This window comes from Oncorhynchus keta, chromosome 14, assembly GCF_023373465.1.
Source record: "Oncorhynchus keta strain PuntledgeMale-10-30-2019 chromosome 14, Oket_V2, whole genome shotgun sequence".
NCBI lineage: Eukaryota > Metazoa > Chordata > Actinopteri > Salmoniformes > Salmonidae > Oncorhynchus > Oncorhynchus keta.
Window position 1 is genome coordinate 20,099,688 of NC_068434.1, and position 15,094 is coordinate 20,114,781.

At 43.8% G+C, this 15,094-nt stretch overlaps 1 protein-coding gene across 1 annotated transcript; it reads left to right on the plus strand.

Moving 5' to 3' along the window:
* Positions 1 to 268: 268 nt before the first annotated feature.
* Positions 269 to 15,007, plus strand: LOC118392933 (ubiquitin-protein ligase E3B-like). The gene is made up of 28 exons (XM_035784964.2): positions 269 to 578; positions 1,027 to 1,183; positions 1,416 to 1,585; positions 1,681 to 1,792; positions 2,038 to 2,097; positions 2,189 to 2,293; positions 2,419 to 2,515; positions 2,628 to 2,713; positions 3,017 to 3,099; positions 3,390 to 3,495; positions 3,680 to 3,800; positions 4,200 to 4,377; positions 4,577 to 4,740; positions 4,962 to 5,129; positions 5,207 to 5,378; positions 5,587 to 5,705; positions 5,861 to 5,975; positions 6,324 to 6,423; positions 6,552 to 6,671; positions 6,854 to 7,030; positions 7,157 to 7,267; positions 7,480 to 7,617; positions 7,965 to 8,030; positions 8,117 to 8,175; positions 10,049 to 10,231; positions 10,501 to 10,612; positions 10,746 to 10,838; positions 11,307 to 15,007. The coding sequence occupies exons 3-28, from the start codon at positions 1,425 to 1,427 to the stop codon at positions 11,496 to 11,498; spliced, it is 3,198 nt and encodes a 1,065-aa protein (XP_035640857.1). The 5' UTR covers positions 269 to 578; positions 1,027 to 1,183; positions 1,416 to 1,424; the 3' UTR covers positions 11,499 to 15,007.
* The last annotated feature ends 87 nt before the right edge of the window (positions 15,008 to 15,094 follow it).

Sequence of the window (15,094 nt, forward strand, 5' to 3'; positions counted from 1 at the left end):
GATCGCCACAAGTGGGTGTAGGGATCCATTTGGAATTGGGCCTACCAATGTGATTGGCAGTGTTCAAGAGCATCAAACCGTGATTTCTCAAAGGGTAATCTGCGACAGACTGACTGATCTTAAATAACGAGTCAGTATTATTTGTAGATGCAAGGCGATTTGTAGATCAGTCAGTCGGCAGTCGCCTGCAACAGCGAACAAGCCCATTTCTAACTATCTGTGGCCAAACGTCATTAATTAGCTTCCACCCCGGAAATGGGTAACCAATAATAGCTCCCCCATTTTCTTTAGATTTAAATTAATATCCATAGTTCTATGAATTGGATCAAAGCTTCAATTGAATAGATCCAGTTTAGACAAAATAATAATTCTAACAAACATAATTTCAGTGTACATACAGTGTATCAATATGGAAAAGATCATGTAAATTCTTTACTCGGAAAAATACATCCCACTTGGAATGTTTTCAGTGCGAAAGTGCAAGGATTAATGGCTGCAATCACGGATCTCTTGTTATTGTTTACATTTTGAAACAGCCGAAGGCCTCTACTTTATGGGGTTGTCATTGACAGTGAACGGTATGTTCTTGTTGGGTAATGTTTTACCTAGCTTTTCATGTTCATAAAATGCGTTGACAAGTAACTAAGTCAATTGGTGGTGACGAAGTAGCTAGCTAACGTTAGCCTGCTATGCTAATCAGCGGCTAGCTAACGTAAACCATAATACAGTAGATTGTTGGCTACAACAAGCTAGCGAGTTATTTGTCGGGTCTAGTAGTTATCTAGCTAGTATAGCTAACTGTTACGCTTGAATTGTACCACAATGTTAGTTTGTCATGGATTAAAATGTTGTTTATGTTGTTAGCTTGCTTGCTTTCTACTGTAACTAAATTAGGAACGTGTCACCGTTTGAGACCAGACAGACCATCCACAATTTGGCTAACGTTGGCTAGCAAGCTTAAATGGTCTCAAAGTTGTAATGATGGGTTAACTCGTTACATATGTTCTTTGTGTGTTGTTGTCATAGAGATGACAAATTGATCCGCTTTTGCTGGGCTAACCAATGCGCAGCTATAGCTCTCGAAGGGTTTCTGGAAACTTGGATCTCGAGGATGTTCAAATGACTGCAGAAACATAGCGCATAGTTGCAAAGGTCAAGCCAAGATCACCATAGAAAAACACAGGTATAACACACCATGCCCTGGTTTTGTGCTATTGTTTTCTGTGTGGGATGTCATTACCTTCATTTGAATGTATTCTTATTTTATTGCAGTGTACGGCTAGATCAAAGTCATGTTATTGTTTTCCCCCGTCCCCTTTACCCACAGAGAATACCAATAAGTGAATTTGTCCTTGAATATTTATCACTATTGTGTTTCTGCAGAAACTAAATTTGTCAATTTTGCCTGACCTTAGGGGTGCACAATGTTTAGTGCAACTCAGAGTTCCAAGTCTGAGTTCCTGGACAAAGCCAGGCAGGCACGTGAGGAGAGAAAGGGGTACAAAGAGAGGGAGAGAGCAGCCACTCTGATTCAAGCGCTGGTCAGGAGATTCCTCTGTCGCTGCAAACTCCAGAAGCAAATAAGGTTAGCTTTTACAAGCAATACTTGCCATTATGCTTTAGGAGGACATATCATCTTTCTTGAGACTCAATGTGTGAATTCTCTCTTTTTCTGACCAGGAAAGAGGTTGATGACTTCTTTCAAGATGTCGGAACAACAAAAAGAAATGCACTATCAATTTTTAAAATTGCTCGGAAGTTGTTATTCATTTTTTGTCAAGAGGATAAGCTGGTGAGTTTCTTTAACCCCTACACTTTACCCTCACTGATAATATATAAAACATGTTTTGTACATTTAACTGATTTGAAAATATGTTTTGTACATTGTTATAACTGATTTGAATGTTTTAATGGTCTCTTATTTACTTACGAGCTGAAAGGCATTTCAATAATTATGTATCAATATAGTACTTGAGATTACTGAAGATTGCTTAGTGTACATTTAACTAATGAACTATGATGTTTTTTTCTACGCAGAGGTTTGAGAAGCTTTGTCGCTCCATTCTTGGTAGCATGGAGGTTGAAAATGAGCCCAAAGTGAGTATGATTATTGTTGATCATCAATGATTACAGATTTTTTATGAACCCAGAGTGTGATTGACTCTGTGATTCTGTTCTTGGTTATCAGGTTTGGTATGTGTCACTGGCCCTTTCCAAAGACCTCACCATCCCATGGATAAAGCAGATCAAAGATGTTCTGTGGGTCTCCTGTAATTTTCTGAAAAAATTAAAGGTAAATATTAATACTTAGGATAATAACCTTCTATAAAAAACAGGTGTATAATTTTAAATATTGAAATGTGTATAATTTTTAAATGTCAAAATTGTAACTTTACCCCTCCCTTCCTTCTCCTGTAGCCTGACATCCTGCAGGACAATAAGCTGGTGACTTTGTACCTTACCATGCTGCTGACCTTCACAGACACGTCAACCTGGAAGATAGTGAGAGGGAAAGGTCAGTCTCAGGTCAAACCACTGCTGCAGTGCACACACATCCTCTATTATCACTAGTGTCTTGATATTGAAAGAAAAAAAGACAGTTGAATCTGACATCCCCCCTGTTCTAGGAGAGGCCCTCAGACCAGCGTTGACCCGGATCTGTGAGAACATCATGGGGCATCTCAATCAAAAGGGATTTTATTCAATACTGCAGGTACAGTTACACATGTGGCATCTTCCATCTTTTCCCCAGGCCTTTTAGAACGATTATTATGATGTTAACAGGGTTAGGGTCAATTCAATTTAAATTCCAGTCAATTCAGGAAGTACACATTCTAATTCATATTATCTTTAATGCTTTTCAATTAGGAAGAATTTGAATTTTGGCTTACTTTTTGAATTGACTGGAACTGAAATGGAATTGACCCCAACCATGGTTGTTGACGTGTATTGGTTGTTTATGCAATATAAATTAAAAATAAAATGTGTGAACTGTCACCTTTGGATTCCCTGGTAGATTCTACTCACCAATGGATTGGCGCGCTCCAGACCCTCTCTTACCAAGGGCACACTCACAGCAGTATTCACATTGGCATTAAGGTGAGCGGTTGTTGGGAGTGTTCTAATCCCCATTTAACCACAATGGATCAATTGTCTCTGCATCACTAGAGCCTGGAGCAGATCTATTGCAGTGGATTCCCAGGGTTCAGCTAGCTCACGTTCCCTCTCAGTAACAGGGTTTGTAATAAGAAAATAATCCTATGTTTTAGCTTCATGGAGAATTAAGTCCTATCTTATCATAGTGTACGATCTGCTTGGTTACTGTTTTAGAATGCTCGGAGCCAAAGAAGCTTTGGGAGCCATTAGTGTAACTTGTTTTTATTTTATAGACCTGTCATTGCTGCTCACTTCTCTGACAACCTGCTGAGGTCTCTTCTCATCCACATCATGTCTGTCCCAGCTGTCGTCTCCCACATCAACACCATCACCCCAGAGGTAGACACTCACATGAAGAAATGGCACCCTATTCTCTACCTCGTGCACTGTGTGTAGGGAATAGGGTGCTCGAAAGTAGTGCACTACGTAAGGTATAGGGTGCCATTTCAGACGCACCCTTTATTGTGTGGACATCATAACTTGTACAATGAGAGAGCCTCTGAGTGTGTGCTTGTCTGTGCAGTGCATGGCCACCATACAGACCCACGACCTGCTGAGGAAGTTCACACTGTTCCTGAGCCGCGAGGAGCAGTGTGTCGACATCTGTGTCTGCCTGGAGGGGAGCCACACACTGTGCTTGCTGGGTACGGTCCTTTACATTGCCTCACATAGCTATTCTATGGCAATAGTTTTTAATTCTCTTGTATATTGCAGGGTTTCCCAAAGTCGGTCCTGGGGCCCACCCTGGTGCACGTCCTAGCACTACACAGCTGACTCAAATAATCAAAGCTTCATGATGAGTTGGTTATTTGAATCAGCTGTGTAGTGCAAGGGGAAAAACAAATCCTGCACCCAGTGGATGGGGACAGGACAGGGCTGATTTTGGGAAACCTGCTATAGGCTACTGTTTGTGTGAGTGTACAAGTTTGAGTTTTTTTGCATGACTCTTTCTTGTTTTTCTCTGTGCTGTGGGAAGCATACCTAATCAGCTCTTTGGGGTTGCTGCTCTGTGGGGGCCTCTGTTTCATCCTGTTGTACTGTAGGTAACCTGATTCACCTGGGCTACCTCAACGAGAAAGTCCTGGAGGAGGAGGCCAACCACTTTGTGAAAGACCTGACGGACATGCTGTCCTACTGCCAGAGATACGTGTCCCAGAAGAAATCCAACCTCACTCACTGGCACCCGGTCTTAGGCTGGTTTTCCCAAACTGTAGACTACGGGTCAGTGGTACATCCTCAGAACCCAGATATGTTTCTGCTCTCTTGTCGACTCTTATTGTCATGCCAAACTCATGACAATGACCATAGGAGCAAAATGGCACAAAAAGATATGGGACCGGGCTATGAAATGGGATCTCAATCATTGAATGTCATGGATTTAAAGTGGATCTTAACTCCCTCACCCTGTCCTTCTCTCCAGTCTGAATGAGTCTATGCCACTGGTCACCAAGCAGCTGCAGTACCTGTGGGGCATGCCTGTGATCCGGACTCTCTTCAGTGACGTGCTCAGCAAAAAGCTTGAGACCCAAGAGCCCACGCCTCCACCACAGCCTACCACGTCGCAGAACAACCTGCCAGTCAAGAGTAAGTTGAATTTTGTTTTGTTGTTTTCCTCCCAGGCACTTAATCAATCAATTTCAAGGGTTAATTATTTAGAAACTATTGTCAGTTTTTTTCCCCCATTTACCTGGGTTTTTGTCGATCAACACTGTATTAAAGGTTGTGTTTTAAAACAATGAACTAAACCTTATCAATGAAGTAACTTTGTCAGAGTGGTTTCTGATTGACATGTGGGTTTCTCTTAGGCCTCTTTAAGCGGGCGTTTCAGAAGTCTGCCTCGGTGCGCAACATCTTGAAGCCAGTCGGCGGGAGACGAGTGGACTCCGCTGAGGTGCAGAAGGTGTGCAGTATCTGTGTGCTGTACCAGACGGCCCTCACCACGCTCACTCAGATACGACTGCAAATCCTCACTGGTGAGTCCCTGCGATTTGAGACACACACACACACAACATATGTTCTCTCATGTTTTCTCCGGTGGTGTCGCCCTCAGGCCTAACCTACCTGGATGACCTTCTGCCTAAGCTGTGGGCCTTCATCTGCGAGCTAGGCCCCCAGGGAGGTCTCAAGCTGTTCATGGAGTGCCTGAACAACGACACAGAGGAGTCTAAGCAGCTGCTGGCCATGCTCATGCTGTTCTGTGACTGCTCCAGACACCTCATCACGTGAGCTCCATGAATTGCTACTATATAACAGACACGTGATAGACACATCCAGTATGGGAGGGTTTCCCACATATAGATTACATCTAGTCCTGGACGAAGAAGCACTTTCAATACTAATCTGTGTCTGGAAAACTGTCCATAAATGCAGTATCCCAGACCCACTGGATGTCTGTAGTTACTGACACATTATAACGTATGTTTTCCACAGGATCCTGGATGACATCGAGGTTTACGAGGAGCAGATCTCATTTAAGACAGAAGAGCTTGTCACCATCTCCTCGTTTCTCAACACATTTGTGTACAAGATGGTCTGGGACGGCATTTTAGGTGAGTCGCCTCTTACCCCTGTTGAACTCTTGTCAAACTCAAAGGTCAAGCCGATTGACAGTGACAGAATGGCCAATTCCTGGTTTCGGCACCATGAGAAATAGTTTGGGGATAGGGTTAGTGAGTGGGTGCATTAATTGAGTGTGTTGTGACAGAGAATGCCAAGGGGGAGAAGCTGGACCTGTTCCACAGTGTTCACGGCTGGCTGATGGTGCTCTATGAGCGGGACTGCAGGAGGAGGTTCTCCCCTGATGATAACTGGCTGCGCAAGTAAGTGCCCCTCCGGAAACATACGGATCCTAATCCCCAATACTTCCCATGTTTGTTATTCTGCACTTCCCAAATCCTTATAAGGTGATCCTTGTGATCAGTAGCAGTCAAATACTCTCAAAGCTTGAGGTGCGCTTGATGAAGCTTGCCCACCATAATGGAACCAATGGAATGTTAGTGCCAAAAGCACCAACTTTGTCCACCCTGTACACCGGGGAAATATTGGGCTCATCTCAAGTATTTGACTTATGTATTTGTTCCAGGTGTGATCTGTAGGAGACAATTGTGATGTTGGAAAAAGGCACACACACACACACACACACAAACTCTTTCAACCCTTATGTCCAGGGATCTGAAGCCAAGCCTTTTGTTCCAAGAGCTGGAGAAGGGCAAGAGGAGAGCTCAGCTGTTACTGCAATACATACCACACGTCATTCCCCACAAAAACGTGAGTCTGCACAGAAAGAATTATTGTCCCTCTGGGGCATCTGTAGTTGTAGTTTCACTGTACCGTGTCCTTATCAATATGTACATGGTGTCTCACCCCCATTCGTAATCCTGTCCTACCCACTTTAGCGGGTCCTGCTGTTCCGGAACATTATTACCAAGGAGAAGGAAACCTTGGGATTGGTGGAAACAAGCTCCGCGTCTCCGCATGTCACCCATATCACCATTCGCCGCTCACGGATGTTAGAGGTATGGACTTGATGTATCGATCTGTTGCATGTTTTCCCCCACACTGGAATACCACTTAGGATGAATTCTGTATTCAAGTGTACAGATTGAGACAGTCTAGTTGTCACAGCCACCATACCGGACTGTATTTGACATCAGCCCAAACTGATCACCCAAACTCTTTGTGCCTGAACACTCTTCAGGATGGTTATGACCAACTCCGCCGGTTGCCTGTCAACTCCATCAAAGGCGTGATCCGTGTGAAGTTTGTCAACGACCTGGGTGTGGACGAGGCCGGAATCGACCAGGACGGCGTCTTCAAGGAGTTCCTGGAAGAGATCATCAAGAAAGTCTTCAACCCAGCACTCAACCTCTTTAAGGTTTGCTCTCCAGACCTCGTTTCAAATACTTTTGGAATCATTTTGAAAGATTCACTCTCACAAGGTGCTTTTAGCCATTTTCTGTCAACCATGCTGCTGCTGATGATGATGTATTTTCCCCCATAGACCACCAGTGGCAACGAGAGGTTGTACCCCTCGCCTACATCCTACATCCACGAAAACCACCTGCAGCTTTTTGAGTTTGTGGGGAAGATGCTTGGCAAAGCAATGTATGAGGTGTGTCTGCACTCACAGAGGATGTTAGTCATGTGAAATTGCCATATATTTACAAGAATGACTCCTTTTAAAGCCACAAGCCCTGCCCACCACTTTCCCCCCTATAAAACTGAGGGATGGGTCTGGAGAAATGTAACGACGGTTCATAGCTGGAGCTATGGATGCAATGCCTGATAGTCCATGAGATCAACATGTATGTGTGTGTTTTTCAGGGCATCGTGGTGGACGTACCCTTCGCCTCCTTCTTCCTCAGCCAGGTCATGGGTCACCACCACAGCACCTTCTACAGCTCCATCGACGAGCTGCCCTCCCTGGACTCGGAGTTCTACAAGAACCTCACCTCCATCAAGGTCAGAAAGATCCCCCGCCCCAACTATCATAGTCCTACATTCCCTGGTATTGTGTGTATTACAGCATAAACCGTGTTTATTACGAAAACGTTGTAAAAAATAATAATAATAACGCAACTGAAAATTAGCGTTTCTGATTGGATAAGTCCAGGTGGTCGCTCCCTGTTTCAGTCTGTTTTCTCCCGCTTGTTGTCTGTTGAACACGACCCCGGTTTATGGTTATAATTGCGCTCTTTTGATTTGAGACGTTTGTTTTACTTTGTCGCTACTTTTTGTGATCAATTTTACTTCAAGTTGTGGAAGTTGACTCCAAATAGGTGGTTGATCTTGGTTTTGTCCTTTTCCAGCGCTATGACGGGGATGTTGGTGATTTGGGACTGACACTATCGTATGACGAGGACGTTATGGGACAGGTAGAAACTATATATTGTTTCTCTGAATACAGGAAAACAGAACTGCTCTTTTAATCTCTTAATACTCTCTTCATGTTTCCTGGCAGCTGGTCTGTCACGAGCTGATTCCTGGAGGAAAGACGATGCAAGTCACCAACGAAAACAAGTGAGCAAGATGCAGCTCCACTATCTAGTGGTTCTCATTAAATACATATTGTATTAGACAAACAATGGTGTGAACATCAAGTGGAATTAACAACTAACATCTGTAGGTTTGGTTCTACAGTACATCAGTGGTTCTCAAACCTCTCCTCTGGGACCCCTAGATGTTTCACAATTTCATTGTAGCTCTGAACCAGCTCACCTGATTCACCTCGTCAAGGGTTTGATTAGTTGACAAGTTGAATCAGGTGTGCTAGCTGTGGAATAGATCAAATACATGGAATCGGTGGGGGTCTGAGAGGTTTGAGAACCACTGATGTACTGTAGAACCAAACTTACAGATGTTGTTAATTCCACTTGATGTTCACACCATTGTTCGTCTAATACAATATGTATTTATTGTCCCCCTCCCCCCAGACACTTGTGGAGATCTAAAAGGATCTGATAAGCAATAAGGTGAATGTCCTACCAAGCCAGGGCATAGTAGATGTACATGCAATGCTTATTATACCTGTCAAATCCATTCATATCTTCACTGTTTCTTTTTTATAATTACTTTTTATTTTAGTCTACTTGGTAAATATTTTATCTACTCTTCTTGAACTGCACTGTTGGTTAAGGGCTTGTAAGTAAGCATTTCATGGTAAAGTCTACACTTGTTGTATTCAGCGTTTGTGACCAATAGTTTGAGTTGATTTCACAAGTGCCCAGGAGGGAAGGGCTAGGGGGTTGTTTCTAGACAGGCCCATGGTCAAAGACCGGTACAGTATGAAGATGGGAAACTGCTTCTGCAAAAGAAATCCTGATTACGCTTGTAGGTGATGTCATGGCGACGTTGGCTAGCAAAGCTCATGCATAGAAACACGTCATCGGGTCTAACAGTCCTCTCTCACTGAACTGCGCATGTGCAGGTCGTCAAATCAAAAGCACTCCTTTGCTATAAAGTTGTTTTTGACAAATGAAAACGTGTCAGTTTGTCACTTTCACAAGGTTGGAGTAATAACATGTTCAGCTACTTAAGACATTGGCTCAAATCTAGTTTGTGCCTTTAGAGTTTCAGAAAGGGAACAACCAAGGAAGAACTTTTCCCTTTTCTCATTGACTTCTTAAACCCTGGTCTGCTTCACAAGCGTTCCCGGATGTCGTGAGATCAAATCAAATGGTTAGCAGATGTTATTGCGAGTGTAGTGAAATGCTTGTGCTTCTAGTTCCGACAGTGCAACAATATCTAACAAGTAATTTAACAATTCCACAACAACCACAAATGTAAGTAAAGGAATGGAATAAGAATATATAAATATATGGATAAGCAACGACAGAGTGGCAAATGCAAGATGCAATGGATGGTATAAAATACAGTACATACGAGATGAGTAATGGAAGATATGTAAACATTATTAAAGTGACTAGTGATCCATTTATTAAAGTGGCCAATGGTTTCAAGTCAGTATGTAGGCAGCAGCCACACTGTGCTAGTGATGGCTGTTTAACAGTCTGATGGCCTTGAGATAGAAGCTGTTTTTCAGTCTCTCTGTCCCAGCTTTGATGCACCTGTACTGACCTCGCCTTCTGGATGTTAGCGGGGTGAACAGGCAGTGGCTTGGGTGGTTGTTGTCTTTGATTATCCTTTTGGCATCTGGTGCTGTAGGTGTCCTGGAGGGCAGGTAGTTTGCCCCCGATGATGTGTTGTGCAGACTGCACTACCTTCTGGAGAACCCTGCGGTTGTGGGCGGGGCAGTTACCGTACCAGGCGGTGATACAAGCCCGACAGGATGCTCTTAATTGTGCACCTGATGTTTGTTCCTCTGGGTTTAGAAACTCTGCCATGGTGTTCTGAGTCTGACGTAACTTCACCTTTGACCTTCTCTGTGCTGCAGGATCAGCTACATCCACCTGATGGCGCACTTCCGCATGCACACGCAGATCAAGGAGCAGACGGCAGCTTTTATCCGAGGATACCGCAGCATCATCAACCCCGAGTGGCTGCACATGTTCTCCACCCCCGAGGTCCAGCGCCTCGTCTCCGGGGACAATGCCGAGATTGACCTGGACGACCTCAAGTGCGTAACCTTCGACCCCTTTCACCCCGACCAGCCCCTCCACATGTCATTACTGTTGTCACTCGACAGCTCTTCAACATGCCAATTGTCAAACATTTTAGGGAAATCCTGAAATCCACGGTGTTCAAATGGTGTGAATCTCTCATTTGATTGTTTCGCTGACAATGAGCTGACCTTGTAAGAAGGTGATGAAGCCAAGGTGAAGGTGCTCGCTGACATGGTCTCTCTCTGCCTGTCTCTCTTTCTGTCTGTCTCTCTCCTGTTGTCAGGAAACACACAGTTTACTATGGAGGTTTCCACAGCAGCCATCGGGTCATCATCTGGCTGTGGGACATCCTGTCCAGTGACTTCTCCTCTGAGGAAAGAGCCATGTTCCTCAAGGTAATAACCAGCCCCAAATGTTACAAAAATGCTATTTTACCATTCATTCATTTAGCTGCATTAAATCGACTTGCGGGGCGCCAGTTTGAGACTTGTAACTGTTATGTGATCATCCATTGTTCTTGGTTTACAGTTTGTTACCAGTTGTTCAAGACCCCCCCTCCTAGGTTTTGCCTACCTCAAGCCCCCTTTCTCCATCCGCTGTGTGGAGGTGTCCGACGATCAGGTGAGAACACTGTAATCATAGTCAGATGTTTATACATAGAGCTCAGTGATATGAAAAAAATCCATACCATGATAATGTATAGCCTGATTTGATGCGATAACGATAAATTAAACTATAAGTTTATAACAATGTGCACCACAGTTTAACATTTAAAAATGTATAGCCATCAATTGTCCCATTAACAATAACCCATATTAGTGAACTTATTTCATTTCAAACTTTACATTTCTGTAATGTAACTAATCGTGATGAACAATATCCGCAAAATGCCTGCTATAAGTGATCGGTATGGTCGGTGTCGATCATTTTTGGTTTATCGTCCCAGCTCTACGACAGCACACAGACACCAGCCCTGCTACTCTCCATTGAACTTTGACCTTTTTGTTGAAAAATAAAATAGCTTTGAGAAGTCAGTCCCTTGGGACTACTGTGTGTTTATGTGTGCTCCTGTCGCCTGTCTCTCTCTAGGACACTGGGGACACCCTAGGCAGCGTCCTCCGGGGTTTCTTCACCATCCGGAAGAAGGAACCAGGCGGTCGCCTCCCCACCTCGTCCACCTGCTTCAACCTGCTCAAGCTGCCTAACTACAGCAAGAAGAGCATCTTGCGTGACAAGCTCCGCTACGCCATCAGTATGAACACAGGTTTTGAGCTCTCATAAAATAAACTCCCCCCTGCTCGTGGCCTGCTGACAGCAAAACTAATGGGAGAACGACTGAAGAGCGTCCTCCTTACCCAGGCTAGAGGCGGGAGTCTGTTAAGTCAGTGGAGCTTTACCAAAGCAGAAGGCAAAACACATAAGACACCCCCCCCCCCTTTACCTTTATCACAGCCGTGGTAACCAGAAGAGCTCCGCCCCCTCTCTTATCCCAATCCGTCTGGATTCTGGAAGATACCCACCCCAAGGGCTCTCAAGCCCATTTGCTGCCTCTGTAACCACGGTAACCTATTTTCTGACCAGTTGTAGTCTTTGACTACGTTTATCTTTTTTCTCTTCAAATAGACAAGTAGCTAAAGAAACAAGTGCTGTGGGAGCAACACATTTGGAACAGTTACTTTCTGCTCTCTCAACTTTAACCCCATGCTAATAATCGTAACAAGGAGAAGAATGTGTTACCTAACACATTGCCAAACTAAAATGGCTCCATGTCTTACCATTTCTTCTCAGGCTTAATAGAACGATACTTGGATCTAGCACTCCCACGTCAAATTAACTGGAAAGCAATATAGATGCAATGCAAGCCATTAGACACGTGATAGACTTCTCACTGGAGCAAAACCATAGAACAAAGTTTCCTATCTATTGGAATACAATGTTATCCATGCAACTTTCAGCTATCATTCGATGAGTCTTAATAGCCTTGTTGAACATGACGAAAGCACCTTTTTATAAAGAGACGACAAATCACTGCCTCATGTTCAACAACAAGTTCTAACCACGGAGAGGTGGTCACCTGTTGACGCCTGTGTCATATTTATATTGGCTCTCATGGATTAATTAAGGAATTAAATCCTGACGATCTGTCTCTTTCTCTCCCCATATACACACACTACAGTCAGTCACCTGACAAAAGCATTAGACCTTGTATCTCTGTTCTCTAATGTATTGAAATTAGAACTCATGTTACACTGCAATGCATTTGTAACCCAAAGTGATGCCTGTCGGTCATGTCAATACTTTCACTGATCATGCGATTGTTTGATACAGACAAATGATGTCCCATTATCTTATGTCGTGGTTCCGGAGTCTGTTTTTTTTGTTTGCTTTTGATAATTAATTAGTGGCTCTTGAATGTTTTTTATGATTTGCTGTGAAATATCTGGGTCCTATAACTACAGCAGACAACTGTTGTTTTTTCCGCATTGCATGTCGCTGATTGTGACCTTCCCAAACAAATTTGTTACAGTGAAGTCAATCATGAACGTTTCTCTATACACTAGGATTTCACTGAATAATTCTCACTACAGCTCTGAAAAATGCTGAGTGCCTCATATGTCCCCACCTCATATGTCTAAGTGTGGCGTTTGATCGCGTTTGTGACTGACCATGTCTCTTCGAAATGGAATCAAGCCATAAACACACAGGACAAGGTATTTATAAGGACTTGAGCCTGCTTGGAGACAATTCAAATTCAACGCTCCCTCTACCGTGTCCGCCGCTGAACGAACCAACCAAACCAGGAAAGTTTGGTGTCATTTGTCACTGGCTGTGCATGCCAACCCTGTAAGGATGCTCCCTTGTCTGAAGACCTTACAGCCACATGGAAAGGGGTTACCCAGGGAGCAAACCATACTACAACATGATGTCATGGGTTAGGTGATCACCTGAATCTGAAAGCATTTCTTTTGTATCCATCTACCCTTCTTCAGACCCTCTCTTGCACAGAAAACCCTGCCAAATACCATGCAAAATGTTGCATTAACAGGGTCAAATAAAAATAGACTATGTGGGGCAGTTGTTAGTAACTTGGTGGTGGGAGACGAGGCAATTTAGGGTCTTAAATGGAAATGAAAGATAAACAGGCTGATAAAAAGCAATAGCCTGTCTGTTGATTCTGTATTTTATGCAGCACTTTTTCCTGAGGGGTGTACGTGTGCACTTTTTGTGGTCAGCCATTGATACGGCTCTGGTTGTGGTCAGCCATTGATACGGCTCTGGTTGTGGTCAGCCATAGATGCGGCTCTGGTTGTGGTCAGCCATAGATGCGGCTCTGGTTGTGGTCAGCCATAGATGCGGCTCTGGTTGTGGTCAGCCATAGATGCGGCTCTGGTTGTGGTCAGCCATAGATGCGGCTCTGGTTGTGGTCAGCCATAGATGCGGCTCTGGTTGTGGTCAGCCATAGATGCGGCTCTGGTTGTGGTCAGCCATAGATGCGGCTCTGGTTGTGGTCAGCCATAGATGCGGCTCTGGTTGTGGTCAGCCATAGATGCGGCTCTGGTTGTGGTCAGCCATAGATGCGGCTCTGGTTGTGGTCAGCCATTGATGCGGCTCTGGTTGTGGTCAGCCAGAGATGCGGCTCTGGTTGTGGTCAGCCAGAGATGCGGCTCTGGTTGTGGTCAGCCAGAGATGCGGCTCTGGTTGTGGTCAGCCAGAGATGCGGCTCTGGTTGTGGTCAGCCAGAGATGCGGCTCTGGTTGTGGTCAGCCAGAGATGCGGCTCTGGTTGTGGTCAGCCAGAGATGCGGCTCTGGTTGTGGTCAGCCAGAGATGCGGCTCTGGTTGTGATCATTTCTAGTTGAAGGCGTAATGCACCCCAACACCTCAACGCATTAATCACTAGCTAACAGAAAACACCTTGCTGATGATGTTATGGGGATTATATGGGCCATTAAACAAGGTTCTGTATGGTTTTATATTGCTTCGCTGTCTTATATTGACCAATGAACCGCAATCTGTGATCTGTTTGTGTATAGTAATATTAGAGGGGTACAACCTACATGTACAGGCATTTCCCCCAGTTATGAATGCCATCAATTTCATTGGCAAATTGAAATAACTATTAGAGACTATAGTATGGGAAAATCTTACCTCAATTTTGTCTGTTGTGACTGCGATATATTTAATTCCCAAGATCCTCTGACTGTGGCCTCTGACAAGTCAGTGGTCAATGTCCTCAGTGGTGTCTGACTAAATGTTACCCATACATTTTTTCAATCAATTGTTTCAACAGCCTGATGCGGATTAGAAATGAGGTTTGATAATGGAGCTGTAGTGAGACAAATGTTCAGTGTCCAAGAGAGAATGGAAGATATCCCACACACTCTGTCTGTTGTGTTTGATGAGGTCATTCCTCACTTTTAAATGATGTCATGAGATCTTGCTATCTTTTTATTAGAAGAAAAGGAATTCCAGGAAATGTGCAACATACTCCTATGAAAGTACTGTCCTCTCCCTCCTTTTTAAGTGTTTTTGAAACTGGTTGCACTATGTGAAATACAGGTTGTTGAAAATTGTTATTTCAATGTAAAACATGTCTGTGTAAGATATTTCTGCTGTAAAACATTAACAATTGTTGAGTCATGTTAACCATATTTATTCTAAACTTGACTTAACTAAAGTGTGTCTTTCTTCAGGAATCAAGCCATGCTTTTCTTCAGGAGAGGTTGTATAGTGCAGAGGTATTTATATTAAATAATGAAATAGCAGCTGTGTAGAACAGGTTATATCATGGATTCGTGTCAGTTCTCTATTTATTACATTTCTATCTGCAAAGTCCAGATCGTTTCCTTGCTATCAGGGATCCTTGGGACGTCCCTA

Bases quoted from the DNA above. Each gene is read 5' to 3' on its own strand.
- LOC118392933 (XM_035784964.2), top strand. From the start codon at position 1,425: ATGTTTAGTGCAACTCAGAGTTCCAAGTCTGAGTTCCTGGACAAAGCC. The intron at 2,516-2,627 runs GTCAGTCTCAGG...CCCCTGTTCTAG, and splicing joins GAAGATAGTGAGAGGGAAAG to GAGAGGCCCTCAGACCAGCG. The intron at 4,741-4,961 runs GTAAGTTGAATT...GGTTTCTCTTAG, and splicing joins GAACAACCTGCCAGTCAAGA to GCCTCTTTAAGCGGGCGTTT.